Source organism: Neoarius graeffei, chromosome 23 (genome assembly GCF_027579695.1).
Source record: "Neoarius graeffei isolate fNeoGra1 chromosome 23, fNeoGra1.pri, whole genome shotgun sequence".
NCBI lineage: Eukaryota > Metazoa > Chordata > Actinopteri > Siluriformes > Ariidae > Neoarius > Neoarius graeffei.
In genome coordinates this window covers 42842382-42864343 of record NC_083591.1, presented here as the reverse complement: position 1 = coordinate 42864343, position 21962 = coordinate 42842382, and the positions used below count along the sequence as shown (strand labels likewise).

Genomic DNA, 21962 nt, shown 5'->3' with positions numbered 1-21962 from the left:
CGTCTACCCACATGTCTTTGGACTGTGGGAGAAAACTGAAGCACCTGGAGGAAACCCATGCAGACACAGGGAGAACATGCAAACTCCACACAGAAAGGCCCCCACTGGCCACTGGGCTCAAACCCAGAACCTTTTTGCTGTGAGGCAGCAGTGCTAACCACTACACCACCGTGCCACCCCATTTTGAAATATGAGATTATATCATGCAAATTCAAAATGAAAACCAGAGCATTTAACAGTAACAGTAAAGGTCTTAGGATGAGACAGACATGAGAGAATGTTTTACCAAAACTGTTCTTTTGTTATTTAATCAACCTTCCAATACTGGAGCAATCAGGTTACTTACATTTTGTGGTCTCCATGCATAATCAGATCCACACAACTTAATTCAATCACTCCTTAATTTTACTTCTAATTTTCTTTATGGGGCTTGTGGTGGAAACAGGCTGAGGTCAACCCAGACTTCTCTATCCCTAGTGGAACCCCAGACATAAACAGTGACACAATGTCTCCAGTGGGTCCTGGGTATGCCCCAGGGTATCCATCTAGTAGGAGCTACCTGATACAGCCCTAGTGGGAGCCAAAAAAAGGGGCTTCCTTATGCAGTGCCCAAATCATCTCAACTGGCTCCTCTTGATTAGGAGGAGCAGTGACTCTACTAAGCCAAGCAACCATGCAGAGGAAACCCATACATCCATTCATCATCTGGAGCCGCTTATCCTGTACAGGGTCGCAGGCAAGCTGGAGCCTATCCCACCTGACTATGGGAAAGAGGTGGGGCACACCCTGGACAAGTTGCCAGGTTATTGCAGAGCTAACACAAAGAGACAAACAACCATTCACACTTACATTCACGGTCAATTTAGAGCCACCAGTTAGCCTAACCTGCATGCCTTTGGACTGTGGGGGAAACCGGAGCACCTGGAGGAAACCCACGCAGACACGGGGAGAACATGCAAACTCCACACAGAAAGGCCCTCATCGGCCACTGGGCTCGAACCCAGGACCTTCTTGCTGTGAGGCGACAGTGCTAACCACTACACCACTGTGCTGCCCATGAGTTAACCTCACAATCCCAATTAAAATGAATACATGCATTTACCCTTTGCCTGCACATATTTCTGCCACTTACTTGAGGATTAGCAAAGGGATGAGTCACAGAACGGGCACTGTCCTGAAGTTTAAGGAGTTCCTCAAAATGCACCTTAATTCACCCAGAATTATTCCCAGGAGAGGTCAACACTCCCATCCATATACTTGCTCCTGCAGGTCTTGTGCATGTCTTGTCTTGCTCTCCTGAGGCACTGATTGTTTTGTAAGAGCAAGAGATGGTCATGTGACAGCTCTGCCTTTCTCTTTACCATCCATCCATCCATCCATCCATCTATCCATCCATCCATCAGGGTTGCAGGGGAAGCTGGAGCCAATCCCAGCTGACTTCAGATGAGAGGCATGGTACACCCTGGGCAGGTCACCAATCCATCGTAGGGCTAACACAGAGACAAACAACCATTCACACTCTCATTCACACCTATGGGCAATTTAGAGTAGCTAGTTGACCTAATCCACATGTTTTTGGAGGACGCCCATGCAGGCACAGGGAGAACATGCAAATTCCATGCAGAAAGGCCCCAGTTGGCCATGAGATTGTAACCCAGAACCTTCTTGCTGTGAGGTGACCATGCTAACCACTGTACCACCAAGATGCCCAAAACATATAAATGAAAATATCATGACCTATGACCATCGTGCAAGTGCAATATTAGGCAACCATATGTAAAAAACTAAGGTTTTTTGTCATTGACAATCCATGACATGAGCATCACTCAAATTCAGATGTAGGAGGCCATTATTCTTCCCAATCACACACCATCCAATTATTTCAGTTTTTCTCAACTTGCACACTGAAGTTGCACTGTGAAGTCAGTAGGAGTTACTCTCTTGGACACCTGTGCCACCTCCTCCACAAAGGCTGAATACTCCAAACTACTATTTTGGGCATATACACAAATAACATTCAGTTTCCTTGGGAAAAACTCTAAGTCAGTCAGGGACCGATGAGGTAAAATAAACAATTTTCATTTAAAGCAGATATCACACATCCTCCACTGTTGCCCCGAGTCTCTGTCATCATTCCAAAAAGGATTCTCCAGCGCTTCCTTGACCATGTAATGTCTCATCTCATCTCATCTCATTATCTGTAGCCGCTTTATCCTGTTCTACAGGGTCGCAGGCAAGCTGGAGCCTATCCCAGCTGACTACGGGCGAAAGGCGGGGTACACCCTGGACAAGTCGCCAGGTCATCGCAGGGCTGACACATAGACACAGACAACCATTCACACTCACATTCACACCTACGGTCAATTTAGAGTCACCAGTTAACCTAACCTGCATGTCTTTGGACTGTGGGGGAAACCGGAGCACCCGGAGGAAACCCACCCGGACATGGGGAGAACATGCAAACTCCACACAGAAAGGCCCTCGCCGGCCACGGGGCTCGAACCCGGACCTTCTTGCTGTGAGGCGACAGCGCTAACCACTACACCACCGTGCCGCCCCACCATGTAATGTAACATCAGAAAAAGAAGAGAAAAGAAATGTAAGGAGGAACTGTGGAAAAAGTAACAGAAAGCAAGACTTGCAAAAGCCTCCAAATGGTAGTTTAGACAAAAGCAGGAAGGGGTTCTCCTGGAGAAGAGATAGAATGATATAGATCACGAGAAGGGCATCTGTGACAGGTGTCAAGGAAGAGAGACATTGTACTTCTTGCATGCAGTTCAAGATCTCAGTCTGACAAGGCATTGTCCCTTTGAATTGGCCCGACAACCAATATGTCAGTCAGCAAGACGGACAGATATACAGACTGAATGATAAAGAAAAAGAGATGGAAGAGCAGACTATGACTATGATCCATATCTGTATTCTTTGGGGTGAAGCCCAAGGCTTTGTCTGTGGATTTTCAGAAATCTTCCTCCAGTGTGGTGTTCTAGCGATACTGCAGTTTGAAGCATCCATTGCTATGCTACTTTTCAGCTAAACAAAAGATGGTTCAAAATACCAAGGTTTAAAAGACCACTGTGATCATATAAAACAGTAGGAAGGGAAGCCTTAAAGAACACCGTCCCAAGTGGCTTAACTTCTGGAACTATGCACAGTACCTGTTTGCCAACCCTGAGACATGGCTAGTCAAATTATAATCGAAAACAACTCATCTAAAGAATATTAGCTTGACTTAAGAGTTGTGTGTTCACAGCACGTGTTCTTTTGGCTGATTAAACAATCTTTTGATCTGATCAAACAGTGTGTTTGATGAGCACAGCCAAACAGTGAGCGAAAGAGATGAAACTTGATTTCGAGATTGATTTTTTGGAATGAAAGAGATGAAAGATACGATAATCAGGGACTATTTCAGATCTAACAGATCTATGTGGATGCCAGGTGCATACACAGACACATAGGGTCTGTACACTCTCACTCGTCTTTTCTTTGGCTTTGGCTTTTTTTTTTGGCTCTCACAATATACTTTCTCCTTTGTTGTCTTCCTCTCATGCAAGTTTTCTTTGCAAGTTCTTCCACCAAACACGGCTTTGTGAAAGCAATGCTAAAAGCAAGACAATGTGGCAAATAAGGCCGGACCAGCGGACATTTACTGGTAATTTTTGCATTTGTCCGTCTGTATTTCAAAAGCATCGGGCCAGACGGCCCATGAAAAATTGCAAAGATATGGGTCTAATCGACTTCCAATTTTCTTCCAAATGTTACACTGGGCGAATACATTATGTTGTAACACGGTCTGTGAAACAGGGGCCCCCATGGGTGCAAATTTAAAAATTCATAACTCGGCCACTGATGATCTTAGCCCTGCCGAACTTTACAGGCACATCCCTCTCCCCAAGACCTTTAGAACGAGCCCAGGCTTGGCCCAATCCAATGTCAGGAGCGAGCACGGATCGTGGAACGCTTTAGCACGAGCCCTTGCTCCAGCCCCTCACACATGGGGGATTTAAAAATTCATAACTTGGCCACAGAAGGTCCTAGCCCCGCCAAAATGTACAGGCCCCTCCCTCTCCCCGAGTGGCACACTAAATAAGACAATAATAATACACTCAATATTCACTGTTGGTTTTTTTGCATGATGCATTTGAACTAGTGTTTTAGGGTTGACAGTATCTAATCAATCCAATCAGTTGATTAAGAGTTCATTTTACATGAAATTTTGCAGTACAGTATTATGTTAAGTGCCAAACTGCCAATCACTGGTTATGTTGCTATTATTATGTGCATTTTTTTTTTATTCATAAAAAGAATGACAGTCAGGCGGCACGGTGGTGTAGTGGTTAGCGCTGTCACCTCACAGCAAGAAGGTTCCGGGTTCGAGCCCCGTGGTCGACGAGGGCCATAATGTGTGGAGTTTATATGTTCTCCCCGTGTCCGTGTGGGTTTCCTCCAGGTTCTCCAGTTTCCCCCACAGTCCAAAGACATGCAGGTTATGTTAACTGGTGACTCTAAATTGACCGTAGGTGTGAGCGTGAATGGTTGTCTGTGTCTATGTGTCAGCCCTGTGATGACCTGACGACTTGTCCAGGGTGTACCCCGCCTTTCGCCTGTAGTCAGCTGGGATAGGCTCCAGCTTGCCTGTGACCCTGTAGAACAGGATAAAGCGGCTAGAGATAATGAGATGAGATGAGAACGACAGTCATAGTCATATGCTTTGTAGGATGTAGATTTATATTTTAGTAGACTTTTTATTTTCTTCTATTTTCTAAGTTCTAGTCCAGCAGGTTTTAGTCTGAATGCCAAATGATATGACCATGTCTAGTTTTGAGTCATTTTAAAAGTCATTTTGTTACAAAGTTACTTGGACTCTCGGACTCAAAATTTGAACTCTATAATGTAAGAAGACTTGTATTGCTAATTACTAAATTTCTTATAGACTTATTATAAACATAGTATAAAAAATAGTCATTGTTGACATCATGTTTCATGAGTGTTATTATCGTACCTGTATACAGTATGAGTACCAGTAAGTTGTAACCAGCTGGAACATCCTTGCCCCCCATACTTTGTTCTAGACATGGAACTGGCCTGTGTGTGCTACTATTTTCTTGGGTCGAACTTTAAGCATGTTTTTCTTGAATCTTCTGACATTTTCTTGTAAATTATATTCAATCTGTAGTGTAATTAGCAACTAATGTCTAGTGTTATTTGGCCTTTGAAGATCACAAAAATGTGCCTGGAAATAGCTGAGAAGCCATCTCCAGGCATCTAAAGCCCTTCAGCTTCCAGGGCCCTAAGCCAGGTCTTGGACCCCTGACCGCATTGTTCTGGGCCTTTGGCCCGTCATTTGAACAGGCTGAAATTTGGACAGACAGACAACATTTCAGACTTCTGTCCTGTGACAGTCTGCTTAAAATTCCTTATTTCCCACACTGCAAGTCATCCTGTTTTTAATTTGATCATCAAGCCCAGGCTCAAAACGTACACTCAAACACGCATACACATAAACTGGTGATCCCTCATAATATTATAACTAGCAGTGATGAGAAATACTGTAATTATTGGTTGACAATGTTATTTCCATTTTGCTGCAGTTGATGTGACTTTGCTCTGCTTCTTTCAGAGTCTAAATGTAGGCTAAAACCTTATTAAGACTCATTGTATATGCATGCTCATAGTTTAGCTAATAGAGCTGTGTGGCCAGCTCTCCTTTTAGCCATCTAATGTATATTAAATCCAGTTTTGGTTTCTTAGCCTATTTGATCACTTGTCCAATACTCACATAGGTTCCTACTTCACTACTTCTATTTCATACTAATTTAATGATATTAAGAAGGAAAATCCCATTTGAACCTTAAACCTCATTTTCGGATAGCTAGTTAATTTGATGGATCGCATTCAAAAAAGACTCCTTTTTTTTACATCAGCAAGCTTGCTGGTGGGGTAATACTTTTGTTGATGTCAGTCATCTTTAATTCAAGTTAACTTTAAATGGAATTAAATTAATCCGAGTTTCAGTTTTCCAGGCCAGGATTCATGGATGATTAACAGGACAGCTTGCTAGCATGCAAGCTAATTTGTAGGAATTGATGTCTAGTTAGAAATAAGAGAGAAGACTTAATACTGTGTTAGAGTTTTTATGCATTCAAGTCAAGCAGTTTAACTCTCATATAGCATATGGTTGCTAGCAAAGTTACGACTAGCCATAGGCTATAGAAGATTTCAAGTAGAAATGGGGACATCATCTGCTGGTTTGACCTTCACACCAAATATTGACTTTGTTTAATTTATTATGGCTTAATGTTGAAACATTTCATTTCATTATTTTTAAGCCATTTTTGGTCTACAGTATTTTTTTTACATGTGCATAAGACTTTTGCACAGCACTGTTATACATGTATATAATATGGACATGAGTGTTTTACTGGGAAATACACCACTTGTATTTTTCACACGAGCTACATCGGGGACATGGAGATCCAAAACCGTGACATAAATCTCTTTATTTTTTTCGTGGTGCGGTTTCCATCAAATCCTGCGCTCTGATTGGCTGGTGAGAGGGTCCATATCCTACGATACGGACCCCAGTTATGGACCCCGGTTACGGACCTCTGGCGACTCACTCGTTCACAACACCAACAAACATAGTAGCATTTTTTGTCAACATTTTATCTTTTTTATAAGATTTATTTATAAGATTTTTATCAAAAATCTTATAAATTTTTGCCAGCATTTCTCAGGAGAATAGCATTAATTTTTCATCATGGATAGCGATAACGACAGTCTTTACAGCGAAAGCGAGTTGTACTACCCTGAGGAAGAAGAAATAAAAGAAAACATTTCAGGAGAAAGCTAAAAACCTGTAACTGTTGCTAACGCCGAGCAAAAACATGGCTGAATCCTGAATGACTCAATTTTGTATAAATAGGGGACTACATGGCAGCACGGTGGTGTAGTGGTTAGCGCTGTCGCCTCACAGCAAGAAGGTCCGGGTTCGGGCCCTGTGGCCGGCGGGGGCCTTTTTGTGTGGAGTTTGCATGTTCTCCCTGTGTCCGTGTGGGTTTCCTCCGGGTGCTCCGGTTTCCCCCACAGTCCAAAGACATGCAGGTTAGGTTAACTGGTGACTCTAAATTGAGCGTAGGTGTGAATGTGAGTGTGAATGGTTGTCTGTGTCTATGTGTCAGCCCTGTGATGACCTGGTGACTTGTCCAGGGTGTACCCCGCCTTTCGCCCGTAGTCAGCTGGGATAGGCTCCAGCTTGCCTGCGACCCTGTAGAAGGATAAAGCGGCTAGAGATAATGAGATGAGATGAGCGGACTACATAGGCGGCAAAATGTAGTTTTTTTCCTGCCATGGAAGTGCACTTGTATACCGAGGAAGAAGCAATTTGCATTACAGCCGTGAATGAGGATTCAAAATGGCAGCTCGCCTCAGCTCGTTTTTCCCTTTCGGGTGCTCCCGCTTTCTGTTAGAATTTGGTAAAGAAAAAAATATATATTATTTACCAGCTTAAGGTCGGTCTGTATGGTGAAATACCGTGACCTTGGCCTCGGTCAGTACTTTCAAGACCTCGGTCATGGTATTTCATGATACGATCTCCCAGCTGGTAAATATATATGTTACCCGTGAGGAAATCGATGAATTGTTTTGATAAGTTTAGGACATTTTGTTTGTGAATGTGTCTATATAATAAAAAGAAAATCACACGTTGGCTTGAAGATAAGATGTTTATCTTCTCATGTTGAAAAACTCATATTTTTTCATATGAAATACATCACAGATCTGAGTGACATATTTCCCAATATTTCACTCCGATGACGTCACTCCCAGTGTTTTCCCACTGATTGGATGTGCATTGTCAAAATGGCGAACCAGTTCAAAATTAAATTCTTTTGATTAACTTGCGTTTTTGTTTGTTTGTTTGCTTTTTGTGGATGTGTCCATATAATATAAAGAACATTACACGGTGGCGCAAAGATATTCACTTTCCTCACTCGTGAATACTGAGTACTGGAGGGACCTGAACTGAAAAATCTTTTCAAATCATTTTTTTCCAAAACATTTGCACGCAGGCCAGAAATTTATGGAGCTAAAATGTATTAGATAGCACTACCTACCTATCCAAATCAAGTTACACGAAAATTATACCGCCACACTTATGCAGGTGCAGATATATAATTTCTGTTATGTTTAGTGTTACTGTTTTTGTATTAGCTGTAATATTATTAGTGACTCGGTTATTGATTTCCATCATGTCATTTTAAAAATTAGACCTAGCTTGGATCAAGCATTTGATCTGAAAGTGAATCCCAACTCTGATGGGTTCCGTCTGACAGATTGGCCTTTTAAGGTTATTGATTCGGTGTGGCGTTGCCACGGTGACAGTTTTACTGTAATTACCTTTGTTTGCCAGGGTGTACAGGGAATTTGTGTTAATTTATTTAATAATCAGTGTCTGAATGTCGGTGGTTTATAACTTATTCAGTGTGAAGGTGTATACATGGAGGAGTATGACAGACTCCTGCAAGCATGTGCGCACATCAGGCCCAAGAGGATTAAATGTTCAGTTCAGCATTTTGTTATTATTTATCATGTGCACATTTTGTGTGTGGACAATTTGTCATATCTTAATAAGTGGCTACTACACTTTCTTTCCTCACAACCTCACCGTTTCTGTCTTACAGTTGATGCAGCAGCAGGCGGCTATAATGGCTGCGTCTCACGGTGGTTACCTGGCACCCAGCATGGCATTTCCGGCTACACAGATCCACCAGGTGGGGGCGATCAACATGAACGGCCTGCCGCCCACTACCATGACTCCAGTGTCAGGTCAGTCAAAGTCACTGCTACACAATTACACCTCATATTTGTGATGTGCGCACTGGCTATATGTGACCCAAACCCATCATTGACCCTCACAGGCTGTAATAACAACAATGCTGATGCCTGTCGACAACGACATATATTTTGTGACAACAAAAGTGTTACAAAATATCCATATCATCAATTGCTGGACAGCCAAGTCAATTTAGACCGAGTAAAATATTTCAGCAGACCAAAAGTTATGTATCAGAACTGATCAAATCAAAGTCCTTCCCACACCTGTGGCGCATAGGGTGGCACCGATCCCCGTTTCTGTAGCCCTCGGCCTCTCGCCTATTACATAGCTAGGGTTACGGTGGGGGGCTAGTCCTCTGGTAACCGCGAGAGTTTGACTCCCCACTCACATCTGTATTGCAGTGTGCCTTGCCAGTAGGTACCATTTTTATGATGGTCTTTGGCATGACCCGACCGTGAGTAGAACTCGCGATCTCCCGATCGAGAGGCGTACACGCTAACCACTAGGCCAACTCGCGGTATCAGAACTGATACACAGATAAAAATAAAAAAAAAGCCATCGTTCAGGGACTCCAGTTTTCTAAACACAAACCAGAACAGCTTCTGTAAATGAGCACAGCTTCAGATCCTCTATTGTGGTTTCTCCAAGTACATGCATTTATTTAAAGGTGCTGACTACAAAGTCATCTGAAATGTTCAATTTTTTTGTTATTGTGCATGGCCTATTCCGATGTCTCGCAAGAACAATATCATGCGGATGAGATGTGATCATTTTGATGTGCTGAGGTTTGCTTTTCTCCATTTTGGGACCGAATATCCTCCCTATTGAGGTAAACAGTACGGCCATATGGAAAGAGCCGAACGTGAGGAGCTTTAACTAATTAGTATAACTATGGAACCAAGATTGTGACTCTGCGTCGACCTCGGAGAGTTTTGAGTCGCAGGGATGTAATTTGTGGTTGACATTTGCGAATAGATCCATGAAACAAAAGACAAATATATATTTTCTCTTTTACTACTTTTGCGTTCTCATTTCTTTCTCTGTAAGATCAAAACTTTAGGTATATAACTCCATACTTGCTACCGTGGAGTCGAGCCCATGCATTCGAAGGCTAAGGTAGCTAAGCACTAGCTGGAATGATTTAGTTATCTGTCCAGAAAAATGACATCATCTAACCTTGCTCTATCTTGCAGTTGCACTCACTAGGCAGGCTTTCAGCTCATGGGAGAGCCGAGTCCGCCATGTTTGCTCACGCCAACTTGTTTTGGTTAAAAGTAGGTCAAATGCCCCCTGGTGACCACGTGATATTGTTGCGCACTTGCTTCAGCAATCTCCGGAATCGTAAAATGCAGAATGCTTTTTATCTCGGCAAAACATTTACACATAGGATACATGGTGTATGCAGCAGCGAAACATCTCCAATCTCCAACAGCAATAGAAATATAACATTTTGCCCAGAATTCAACTTTGCAGTCAGAACCTTTAAATAGCTGAAGGTAGCTCATCAAAACACAGACAAGACACAGGGCTAGAGATATTGCTTTCAGACTTTGCCCGAGTTTCATTTTCCTTACTCTACCAGGGCTGATTAGCAAACTATTTTAAACAGAACAGACAAAGAAGTATGAGCTTAATCTTGCATCAAATTACCCCAGAAAATTAGCCTCTCTGTTGTTTCTTCATTCTCGCCACAATAGTGCTAGACACAGATAATAAAAAAAAGAAAGACTCCAAAACAGAGGAGGGGTTTTATTTGTTTTTTTGGGGTTTTTTTTAGGTTTTTTGGCTGCTAATTTTCTGGTCTTGCCTCATTTCAAGAGGAGGTTTCAAGTATGACCGTCGCAATACATAACAGTAGGACCAAAAGTAAATAAAACTTCCAAAGAAAACACTTAATTCACTTAAATGGGAAGCAACGACACACAAAAGAGGATTTAGTTTCTGTTCACACACCAATCCTCCGCTTGCCTTTTTTAATGTTGTTTCTTACTCACACATTCCATTTTATGATTATTATTTGGGTGGCGCAGTGGTGTAGTGGTTAGCACAGTCGCCTCACAGCAAGAAGGTTCTGGGTTCGAACCCAGTGGCCGGCGAGGGCCTTTCTGTGTGGAGTTTGCATGTTCTCCTCGTGTCTGTGTGGGTTTCCTCCGGGTCCTCCGGTTTCCCCCACAGTCCAAAGACATGCGGTTAGGTTAATATGGGACGGCCTTGGGCTGAGGTGCCCTTGAGCGAGGCACCTAACTCCCAACTGCTCCCCGGGCGCTGTTAGCATGGCTGCCCACTGCTCTGGGTATGTGTGTGTGTGTGTGTGTGTGCTCATTGCTCACATGTGTGTGCATGTGTGTGTGTGTTCACTGCTTCAGATGGGTTAAATGCAGAGAGGAAATTTCACAAGTGTGTGATGAATAAAGTTGTGCTTTCTTTTCTTTCTATTATGTTCCTGCCAAAATGGCATGACACATAACTTCCCGTACTCACTTGATTTTTAACAAAAGCCTAGTTCCTTTTTAGGGCACATGTTGTGCTGATGAAAATGCTTCATGTAAGGGATGTACCAGTTTGACACATCATGATGATTTATCACAGTTCCTCATGTACCAACAAAACATCAACAAAAGAATAGGCAAGTTTTCCTTGCACTTTTAACAAGACTTTCTTCACAAAGTCTGGCTTTGTGAAGAAACACTTCCATAGACACCTAATGAGCAGGGTGAGGGTGCCAAGAAAAAATACGGGAATGCACCAGTAACTGTGTGCTTTCTGCACACAGCAATGTTTTCTCATGTTTCAAGGGTTTAAATGATGAGTGCATTTTATCTTCTGCATTTTTTTATGTGTTTGAAATAGACAACGAGGACCATTCTTTTGCTTACTCTTATATTAAGTAAGATTTGTGAGGGGAAGAAAGGTCTCTAATGGTTAAAATGGGTGGTGTTGTATAAGATTTTAATTTTATTTATATATATTTCACTGGATATGAGCAATCGTGCGTTCTGATTGGCTGCTCTACTACTAGGATGTCAGCTCATATACCGTGAGTGGAGGAAAAACAAAATGGCAAAGCGTTTTGCTGAACCAACCGAGGATCTCATCTCATCTCATTATCTGTAGCCGCTTTATCCTGTTCTACAGGGTCGCAGGCGAGCTGGAGCCTATCCCAGCTGACTATGGGCGAAAGGCGGGGTACACCCTGGACAAGTCGCCAGGTCATCACAGGGCTGACACATAGACACAGACAACCATTCACACCTACGGTCAATTTAGAGTCACCAGTTAACCTAACCTGCATGTCTTTGGACTGTGGGGGAAACCGGAGCACCCGGAGGAAACCCACGCGGACACGGGGAGAACATGCAAACTCCGCACAGAAGGGCCCTCGCCGGCCACGGGGCTCGAACCCGGACCTTCTTGCTGTGAGGCGACAGCGCTAACCACTACACCACCGTGCCACCCCCCCAACCGAGGATGAAATTTAAAAAATCTAATCGAAAACAAAACCCCAAAAAGTGTTATCAAGTATTTAAAATAAACAGAAATAGCTAAATTTAAAAAAGCAGTTTTTTGTTTGTTTGTTTTTCTCCCCAAATATCGCCTGTTCCACACTCCAACCCAGTCGGTGGCGGTATAATCCACCTTCAAGTTGGTTTGCCAACTGTCAGAATAACTCTAAAGAAGAAGAAAACCCAAAAAAATACAAAAAAAAAGCAAAATATGGAATAAAAGTATGTGATTGTAGGAATATATATATATATATATATATATATATATATATATATATATATATATATATATATGAGAGAGAGAGAGAGAGAGAGAGAGAGAGAGATTTTTTTCCTCAAGAATTATTGTTATAGCATTTTTCACAAATTGCTTCCAATCAGCTCTATGTGAAACAGCACTTTCAGAGCCGCGGGTTGCACATCACTATCCAATCCAACTCTAGTTTAGAGTCAGATCAGTGTCGCACGCCAACTCAAAGATGCAGATCCAGATTCATTTCCAGTGGCTACTGAGACTGGATTTGTATGTGGTGGAAGAACCTGCCAGTTAATGCTGTAAGCATAGTGTAACATCGCTATAAGGAGGTCTGTGTCTCAGTCCATATGAGTGCATTTTAAGAAATAATGCATCCTCAAATTGTGTAATATTATGTATTATTATACATACAGGACACTTTTTTCAATGGAATAAAAACGTGTGTTCTATTCCCTTCTAGCAGGTTTCGTTCATTTAGTTTGATAGCATCCAATATTGTTAGTATATCACTTATCCTACGTGTGTTACATCAATCTATCCAATGGAGAATGAGCAGTGAATATGGTTTACGATATTGCATGGTTGTCAAGACAACATGACGTCACACATCGGAGCTGATGCAAATATCCAATGAGAAAGTTTTCTGCTGTGCATGCATAGAAGCGTTTCTGTGTTTGCCGGCAAAGAGAAAGACGCGCTGAACACCCGAAAGGCTACCGAAACTTTATTAGATATTCTTCATGCATATTTACAAGAGAAAAACATACCAACGGACATCGAAAAACTGGAAAAGAGACAAGTTGGAGACATAAAACTTCCACGCTAGCGAGTGACTGTGACAGTTTGTAAACAAACATGGCCACCAGGTTTGCTTCGTTAAAAGCGGAAGATTTTGAGAATATTTTGGCTGCCAGGTCGCTCCGTTGCGTGTAGCTGTCGATGTTGGTTTTAAAAGTAAGTAAGTAAATTACACAGGGAAATGAATACTTAAGTCTGAGCGAAAAATACTGTAGCGAGTGTGCGTGGAAGAGTCTGGAGTCAGAAATCTTAGTTTCTCGGTTGTTAGCCTGTGCTACTTGCTTTTGATAGATAGCACTAGCTTGACCGCTTTATTAGCATTCGCTAACACTACTTAGATGAATGCTACACTGGCTGGAAGGTGACTTCACTGCTGTGCTCACGGTGCTGTGCTCATGGTAAGCTAGTGTTGGCCTTCGAGAATGGTGATATGCTGATATGAAGAAAGTGTGTATGTATAATAATAATAATAATAATGATGACTTTTTTTCATGGTATATCAGATATATTCCATTCAGCTAGCAGGATATTGAACTCATCTTCGACTCAAACTCATTCAATATTATTTAATAGTTTTATTCTTGATTTGCACATTTATTACATATAATTTGTAGCCTGTGTATGGCTGGTAATTGAAGCATGGTTCTCATCTCATCTCATTAACTGTAGCCGCTTTATCCTGTTCTACAGGGTCGCAGGCAAGCTGGAGCCTATCCCAGCTGACTACGGGCGAAAGGCGGGGTACACCCTGGACAAGTCGCCAGGTCATCACAGGGCTGACACATAGACACAGACAACCATTCACACTCACATTCACACCTACGGCCAATTTAGAGTCACCAGTTAACCTAACCTGCATGTCTTTGGACTGTGGGGGAAACCGGAGCACCCGGAGGAAACCCACGCGGACATGGGGAGAACATGCAAACTCCGCACAGAAAGGCCCTCGTCGGCCACGGGGCTCGAACCCGGACTTTCTTGCTGTGAGGCGACAGCGCTAACCACTACACCACCGTGCCGCCCTGAAGCATGGTTCTTTGATGCACAAATAAACCAGTGTAAAAAAAAAGGGATTGTAAAAATTAGAAGTTGTGCAACCCTTAATGATATCTCTCTCTCTCTTTCTCTCGCTTTCCCTCCCTTCCTCCCTCCCCTTACACGTGCTCAACCCCTGATTACTGAACTCCAGATCGTTCGTGTTCGAGTAGCTCTTGTACACCCACTTGACGTGATTGCAAAATTTAGTTGAAGAAGTGGAGGCATCATTTGCTGCACATTGGCTTGCCACATTAACAGAGCACTAAAGCACAGAGAGATAAGCTCTCGTAGTGTATCTACCAGGAGTCCAGTGTGTGGAAGGCTAATCAGGAATGGTACATCAAAGAGAAAAGGTCACTTCTTAAAGGTCTCGAAAGGTTTCCTAAAGCTGTGTTAAGCCATATGTAAACTTCTTTTTAGACCATCTGTGGAGATTGATATTAAGTTTGATTGATACAAGTCCGAGTATTAAGACCGAACCGTTTGAAAATGAAGGCTTATGTGGATGTGGATCAATACCTTCCTATTTAATCAGCAGCACAGGCTCGGATCAAAGCATTTAAAAGCCTATAAGGTAATGTTTTTAGATGTGATCAAAAATATCAGCCACGTTTTTAGCAATCATGGAATCTGCTAAAAAGGAAATTTGCCTTTCGCTTCTTTGCAAATCTTTTTTTTTTTTTGTCAGCATTGAAATGCAAGTTACTCATTTAGAACACTATTGCACCGAACAGGAAACTGTTTAATACACACGGGATGTATTATATAAGCTCTTCTGCTGAGCATTTAAATCATGGAAGAGCAGCAAACAGTGAAAATCAGCTTTCTCAGCCCTCGGTGCTAATCAGTGCTAGGGACTGGAACACATGGCATGTTCTTATTGATTTATACCAGTCAATAACATGGCATCTGCATTTCACATAGCTATCAATGTTTCCAACTGCAGGAGTTTAATGAGAGGAATCCATAGAGCTTGAACAGACACTGGAGACGTGAGGAAGCAAATTATTTGTTTACTTACTCATTTTTTTTTAAATAAAATACTTTTTAAAGTTAACTACTTGAAAGCTAGTGCGATTATACTGTATAAGCTTTCACAAAGGCAGAGTGAACTCTGCCTAAGTTTGTTTCATTCATGGTAACATTTCCAGAGAGGAATCCAAAAAGGACTGATGCACAAAAGTTGGCATTTAAATTTACTCCAATTACTGGGTGTATTCCAAATGTCCTTCTTGGAAATGACAAACTTCTTTAAAAAGTGAGTGAAAATGCAGTCTCATCTCATCTCATTATCTCTAGCCGCTTTATCCTGTTCTACAGGGTCGCAGGCAAGCTGGAGCCTATCCCAGCCGACTACGGGCGAAAGGCGGGGTACACCCTGGACAAGTCGCCAGGTCATCACAGGGCTGACACATAGACACAGACAACCATTCACACTCACATTCACACCTACGCTCAATTTAGAGTCACCAGTTAACCTAACCTGCATGTCTTTGGACTGTGGGGGAAACCGGAGCACCCGGAGGAAACCCACGCGGACACGGGGAGAACATGCAAACTCCGCACAGAAAGGCCCTCGCCGGCCACGGGGCTCGAACCCAGGACCTTCTTGCTGTGAGACGACAGCGCTAACCACTACACCACCGTGCCGCCCGTGAAAATGCAGTGTTAAGCTAAAAATTTGGGGTAAACCTTGTAGCAACTGATGAATTAGGATCCTTTTATTATTATTGATATTTTTTTCTTTTTTTCAGTAGTAAAAAGAAAGAAAGAAAGAAAGAAAGAAAGAAAGAAAGAAAAATTTGACCCCGGGTCAATATACTATATATACAGTAAACTATTCAAAAACCAAAGTAAATTACCATTGAATGGTTTATGGAATTAAGTTGATTCAATTTGTTAAAATCGAATCATTGAAATTGAAATAATTTGAAAATTTGTTAAAATTCCTTCAGGTACTACAGTATCTCCAAGAAAGAACCATAATTATTCTATCCACATTCACTGGATATGAGCAATTGCACACTCTGATTGGCTACTCTACTACTAGGATATCAGCTCATATACCATGAGTCGAGAAAAACAAAATGGCGGATCGTGTTGCTGAACCAACCGAGGATGAAATAAAAATTCTACTCGAAAACAAAACCCCAAAAATTACCAAAAAAAAGCAACAAAATATGGAATGAAAGGATTTCATGGTAAGAACATATCTTTTTTTAGTTTTCAAGAATTATTATTTTTATTATTATTGCATTTTTCACAAATCGCTACTGTGATTTCGCCGGTTTGTTTACATTCTAAGCAGAAATGATTTTGTATCATTTTGACGTTTGGTATAAAGTTTTGTTTTTATTTATCGAATTTGCAAAAAATAAAAATAAAGATGCTCTGTTTCGGGCAGCACGGTGGTGTAGTGGTTAGCGCTGTCGCCTCACAGCAAGAAGGTCCTGGGTTCGAGCCCCGTGGCCGGCGAGGGCCTTTCTGTGCGGAGTTTGCATGTTCTCCCCGTGTCCGCGTGGGTTTCCTCCGGGTGCTCCGGTTTCCCCCACAGTCCAAAGACATGCAGGTTAGGTTAACTGGTGACTCTAAATTGACCGTAAATGTGAGTGTGAATGGTTGTCTGTGTCTATGTGTCAGCCCTGTGATGACCTGGCGACTTGTCCAGGGTGTACCCCGGCTTTCGCCCGTAGTCAGCTGGGATAGGCTCCAGCTTGCCTGCGACCCTGTAGAACAGGATAAAGCGGCTAGAGATAATGAGATGAGATGAGATGCTCTGTTGCTCAAAATCCAGTGAATGTGGATAGAATAAAACAGTTATTCCACTCAACCTCGTCATACATGGCTTATAGACGACTCGGCGCTACGCACCTCATCAGCTGCTCATGTACGACTCGATTTTGTGGAATGACTTAAATATTTACAGTTTTAATTTTTATATTGTTTTTTATCATGTTCACGTTCGTGTTTTTTCTGTCTTTTGAAAGAGAAATGTACAGTCTTAAAGGAGAACTGAAGTCATTTTTAAACTTGCTTTATTTCTTAATTAACGTGTTATTCAATTACGTTTTCAGTTTTAGTAACCTTATATCGTGACTCATATTGGCAACTAATTGCAATTAAATATTATACTTATCAGCCTCTTCGGTTTTTAGCCGTGTTGGATTTAGTTCGTTTGGTCCACGGCAGGCGTCGCTTATCCGCGCGATTTTCACGAGACTTGTGCGAGACTTCGACACGTGAAGTGTCAGCCAGGTGTCAGTGCCACCATTTTGAAAACTGTTTTCCAAACGAAATATTGCACAAAAACGAGTTTAAATGACGATTACTGCCTACTTTTTTCAAACTTTCCTGATTGCTATCAAAACAAACACAACTTCCGGCTTGATTACGTCAGCATTCGAAAGAAGGCGCGTGCGTCTTTTGACAACGTTGGCAGATGTTGGTCACTTTGATTTCCGCTGTACGTTTTACTTCCGTCCTACGATGTCTCGCACAGGTCTCGACGAATCTCGTTTACGGCCATTGCTTTGACATATGGACTGATATATTACGTAGCATATTTCAAACATTCATAACTTGCTATAGCAGTGACGACATAGCTATCAAAAATGCATTCCTATATTTAATACAATGAGATAAATATAATTTTGATAATAAAAAATTTGCCTTCAGTTCTCCTTTAAGTTCTATTTTTTAGTTATAGATTTTTATTTTAGGACTTCTACATTATCGAGTCAAGACAAAAATATTTCAGATTTCCAAACAAGCACAAAATTAAATGTAACAGAGAAATGTTTGGATGTCAGTAAAGAAAGCGGGATGTTATATAAGAGACACTTTTCACACAATAACATAATGAAGGCTGCTGGGTTTTGCTGCAAAAATAATAAGCGAGTGTGACAGTCAAAGTGTCCAGAAGAACTGTGGCTGGTTCTGCAAGATGCTCAGTAAAACCTACAGCTCATTTCCTCATAAAATTGCACCTGAGATGACTATTTTTGACAAATATTGCCTCTATTTTATTTATGACTGTTTACTGCTCTTTAGTGGGTTTTTTTTTTTAATGTCGGAACATTTAATTTCATTATTTATGAATGAAGCATTTCTTTTCATGTGCCTAAGATGTTTGAACAGTACTGTATATATAGAGAGCCATATTTCTCTCATTAGTATTCCCTTTAAGGTTTATACATACCAAATACTGTATTAGCAGAGCTCAGAGTGAAGCTTCACACTTGAGAGAATATGGTAATGCTTTGACCTGATTTTTGATGGCTTTTAAAACCGTACAACATCCGTACGTACAAACGACACGTGTACCACCACAGGGAACCCGATCATAAGTGCAAGGCAACGCATCTCATAAACGCTTGACCACCAGACAACGAAATGTGTATCTTTATTTATATAAGATAGAGTTTTTAATCCAGCACATATTTTTAATTTGCTTTTTTTTTTTAAATAACGTGGGATTATTTGCGAACACATTTTACGGAAAATATTCACGACAGTTTCGTATAAAACTTGTTAAAACAGTTTTATTAGTCCACTAGCTTGTTGGACAATTGTAAACAGACAATTGTTTGATATATCAAGTTTGAAATATCTAGATTGCAGTTCTAACCCTCAGAGCTCATACGTTGCATTCGGTCGAGGAGGATGTTTTCCAGTAGGCTTTTTTCTTCCCCCAAAGGTTTTTATCCTACTGGTTTTCTCATAGCGGGCAGCGTATGTCTAGCCTGGGCCCGCCCATCCTAAGCGTGACGCAACACGAGGGCCTGTTGCGAGCTTAGTCTGGCCAGGCAAGCTATCTACAGCTCTTCCAAGCTCCCGAAAAATCGGGAGCCAATCAACTTTGAGCATCTCCAACGGCCCTGGGTAGAGGCGTGTTCAAGGCACTGACGTAGTAGAACTGCAACCGGAAGCCATAGATTGTTTACAGAATCTATGCCGGAAGCGCTTCATTCACTAGAAACATTACGAACATGGAGCAAGTTCTCATTGAAAACAGAGCAAAGAGCAGCCCTGGAGGTATTTATTGAAAGGAAGGACGTTTTCGCCTTGCTCCCGACCGGCTTCGGTAAGAGTTTAATCTACCAGTTAGCCCCGTCGCATCACATACGTCAGAGGAAAGAGTGATGTGATTGGTTTAAGCTTCGTCACAGCCTTTTCTGGCTTCGACCAGTAGCAAACTGAGGCATTTCAGGGAGGCGGGTCAACCACGCACTTTGGGAAACAGTTGGGCTGAATATCTTTGCCAGACCAAATGCTCGCAGAGCTTTGAAGTCGCGTTAGCCAGACTAGCGTATGTCTGCATTGTATGCTTTTTTACCTGAACGATTTCTTACTCTGCACACTCATGTAAACATAATTATTGTATAATTCAATAGTAATTATGAGCATGGGTGGCACGGTGGTGTAGTGGTTAGCGCTGTTGCCTCACAGCAAGGAGGTCCGGGTTTGAGCCCCATGGCCGGCGAGGGCCTTTCTGTGCAGAGTTTGCATGTTCTCCCCGTGTCCGCGTGGGTTTCCTCCGGGTGCTCCAGTTTCCCCCACAGTCCAAAGACATGCAGGTTAGGTTAACTGGTGACTCATTGACTGTAGGTGTGAGTGTGAATGGTTGTCTGTGTCTATGTGTCAGCCCTGTGATGACCTGGTGACTTGTCCAGGGTGTACCCCGCCTTTCACCTGTAGTCAGCTGGGATAGGCTCCAGCTTGCCTGCGACCCTGTAGAACAGGATAAAGTGGCTAGAGATAATGAGATGAGATAATGAGATGAGATGAGATTTTACTTTCGTCAAAGAATCCTCCATTTGCAGCAATTACAGTGTGGCAGACCTTGGGCATTCTAGATGTCAATTTGTTGAGGTACTCTGACAAGATTTCACCCCATGCTTCCTGGAGCACCTCCAACAAGTTGGATTGACTTGATGGGCACTTATTACATACTATTTGGTCAAGCTGCTCCCATAACAGCTCAGTATGGGTTGAGATCCAGTGACTGTGCTGGCCACTCCATTATACTAGATAGAATGCCAAGTGTCTGCTTCTTTTCCAAATAGTTTGGAGGTGTGCTTTGGGTTATTGTCTTGTTGTAGGACAAAATTGGGTCCTATCAAGCATAGAGTATGGCATGGTGTTGCAAAATGGAGTGATAGCGTTCTTTCTTCAAGGTCTCTTTCATCCTGTACAAATCTCTCACTTTACCACCACCAAAGCAGCCCCAGACCATCACATTGCCTCCACCATGCTTGACAGCACTCCTGCAGCATCTTTTCATTTGGTCTGTGTCTCACGAATGTTCTTTATGATCCGAACACCTCAAACTTGGATTCATTGGTCCATAACACTTTTTCCCAATCTTCCTGTGTCCAGTGTCTGTGTTGTTTTGCCCATCTCAATCTTTTCTTTTTATTGCCAATTCTCAGATAGGGCTTTTTCTTCGCAACTCTCCCTAGAAAGCCAGCTTCCCGGAGTCACCTCTTCACTGTAGATGTTGAGACTGGTCTTTTGCGGGTCCCATTTAATGAAGCCGCCAGTTGAGGACCTGTGAGGCATCTGTTTCTCAACCTACACATTTTAATGAATTTATCCTCTTGCACAGTTGTGCATCGGGGCCTTCCACTCCTCTTTCTATTGCAGTTAGAGCCAGTTTGTGCTGCTTTGTGAAGGGAATAGTACACAGCACTGAAGGAGATATTCAATTTCTTGGCAGTTTCTCGCATGAAATAGGGTTCATTTCTCAGAACAAGAATAGACTGACAAGTTTCAGGAGTTTCTTTGTTTCTGGCCATTTTGAGTCAGTAGTCGAACCCACATTTGCTGATGCATGAGATACTCAACTAATCTGAAGGAGCCCAGTTTTATTGCTCCTGTAATCAGTGCAACTGTTTTAGCTGTACTAAGATAATTGCAGAAGGGTTTTCTAATGATCAATTAACCTTTAAAAGGGACAGACTTGCATTAGTGAACATAGCATTCTATTGGACCTCAAGACTAATAGTTGCTGATAATGGGCCTCTCTACATTTATGCAGATATTTCATTCATTAACAGCCATTTCCAGCTACCGTAGTCATTTACAACATTGACAATGTCTGGACAGTATTTTTGATCAATTTGATGTTATTTTAATGGACAAAACAATTGTTTTCTCTCAAAAATGAGGACATTTCTAACTGACCCTAAACTTTTGAACAGTTGTGATATATATAGGGCAGCACAGTAGTGTAGTGGTTAGCACTGTCACCTCACAGCAAGGAGGTTCTGGGTTCAAGCCCAGTGGCCAACGGGGGCCTTTCTGTGTGGAGTTTGCATGTTCTCCCCGTGTCTGCGTGGGTTTTCTCCGGGTGCTCCGGTTGGTTTCTCCCACAGTCCAAAGACATGCAGATTAGGCTAATTGGTGGCTCTAAATTGACCATAGGTGTGAATTGTTGTTTGTCTCTATGTGTCAGACCTGCGATGATCTGGCGACTTGTCCAGGGTGTACCCCACCTCTCACCCATTGTCAGCTGGGATAGGCTCCATCT

General features: G+C 42.2%; 1 protein-coding gene across 4 annotated transcripts in view; it reads left to right on the top strand.

Moving 5' to 3' along the window:
• LOC132871743 (CUGBP Elav-like family member 5) overlaps window positions 1-21962 on the top strand; it is a 472273-nt gene that overhangs the window by 424936 nt on the left and 25375 nt on the right. For 3 of the 4 annotated variants that reach the window (XM_060906214.1, XM_060906211.1, XM_060906213.1), the window contains one exon: window positions 8682-8826. In XM_060906214.1, the coding sequence (XP_060762197.1) occupies window positions 8682-8826 (145 nt within the window). Of the gene's footprint in view, window positions 1-8681; window positions 8827-10042; window positions 10071-21962 lie in introns of all 4 variants that reach the window. The other variant, XM_060906212.1, reaches the window with a different exon arrangement.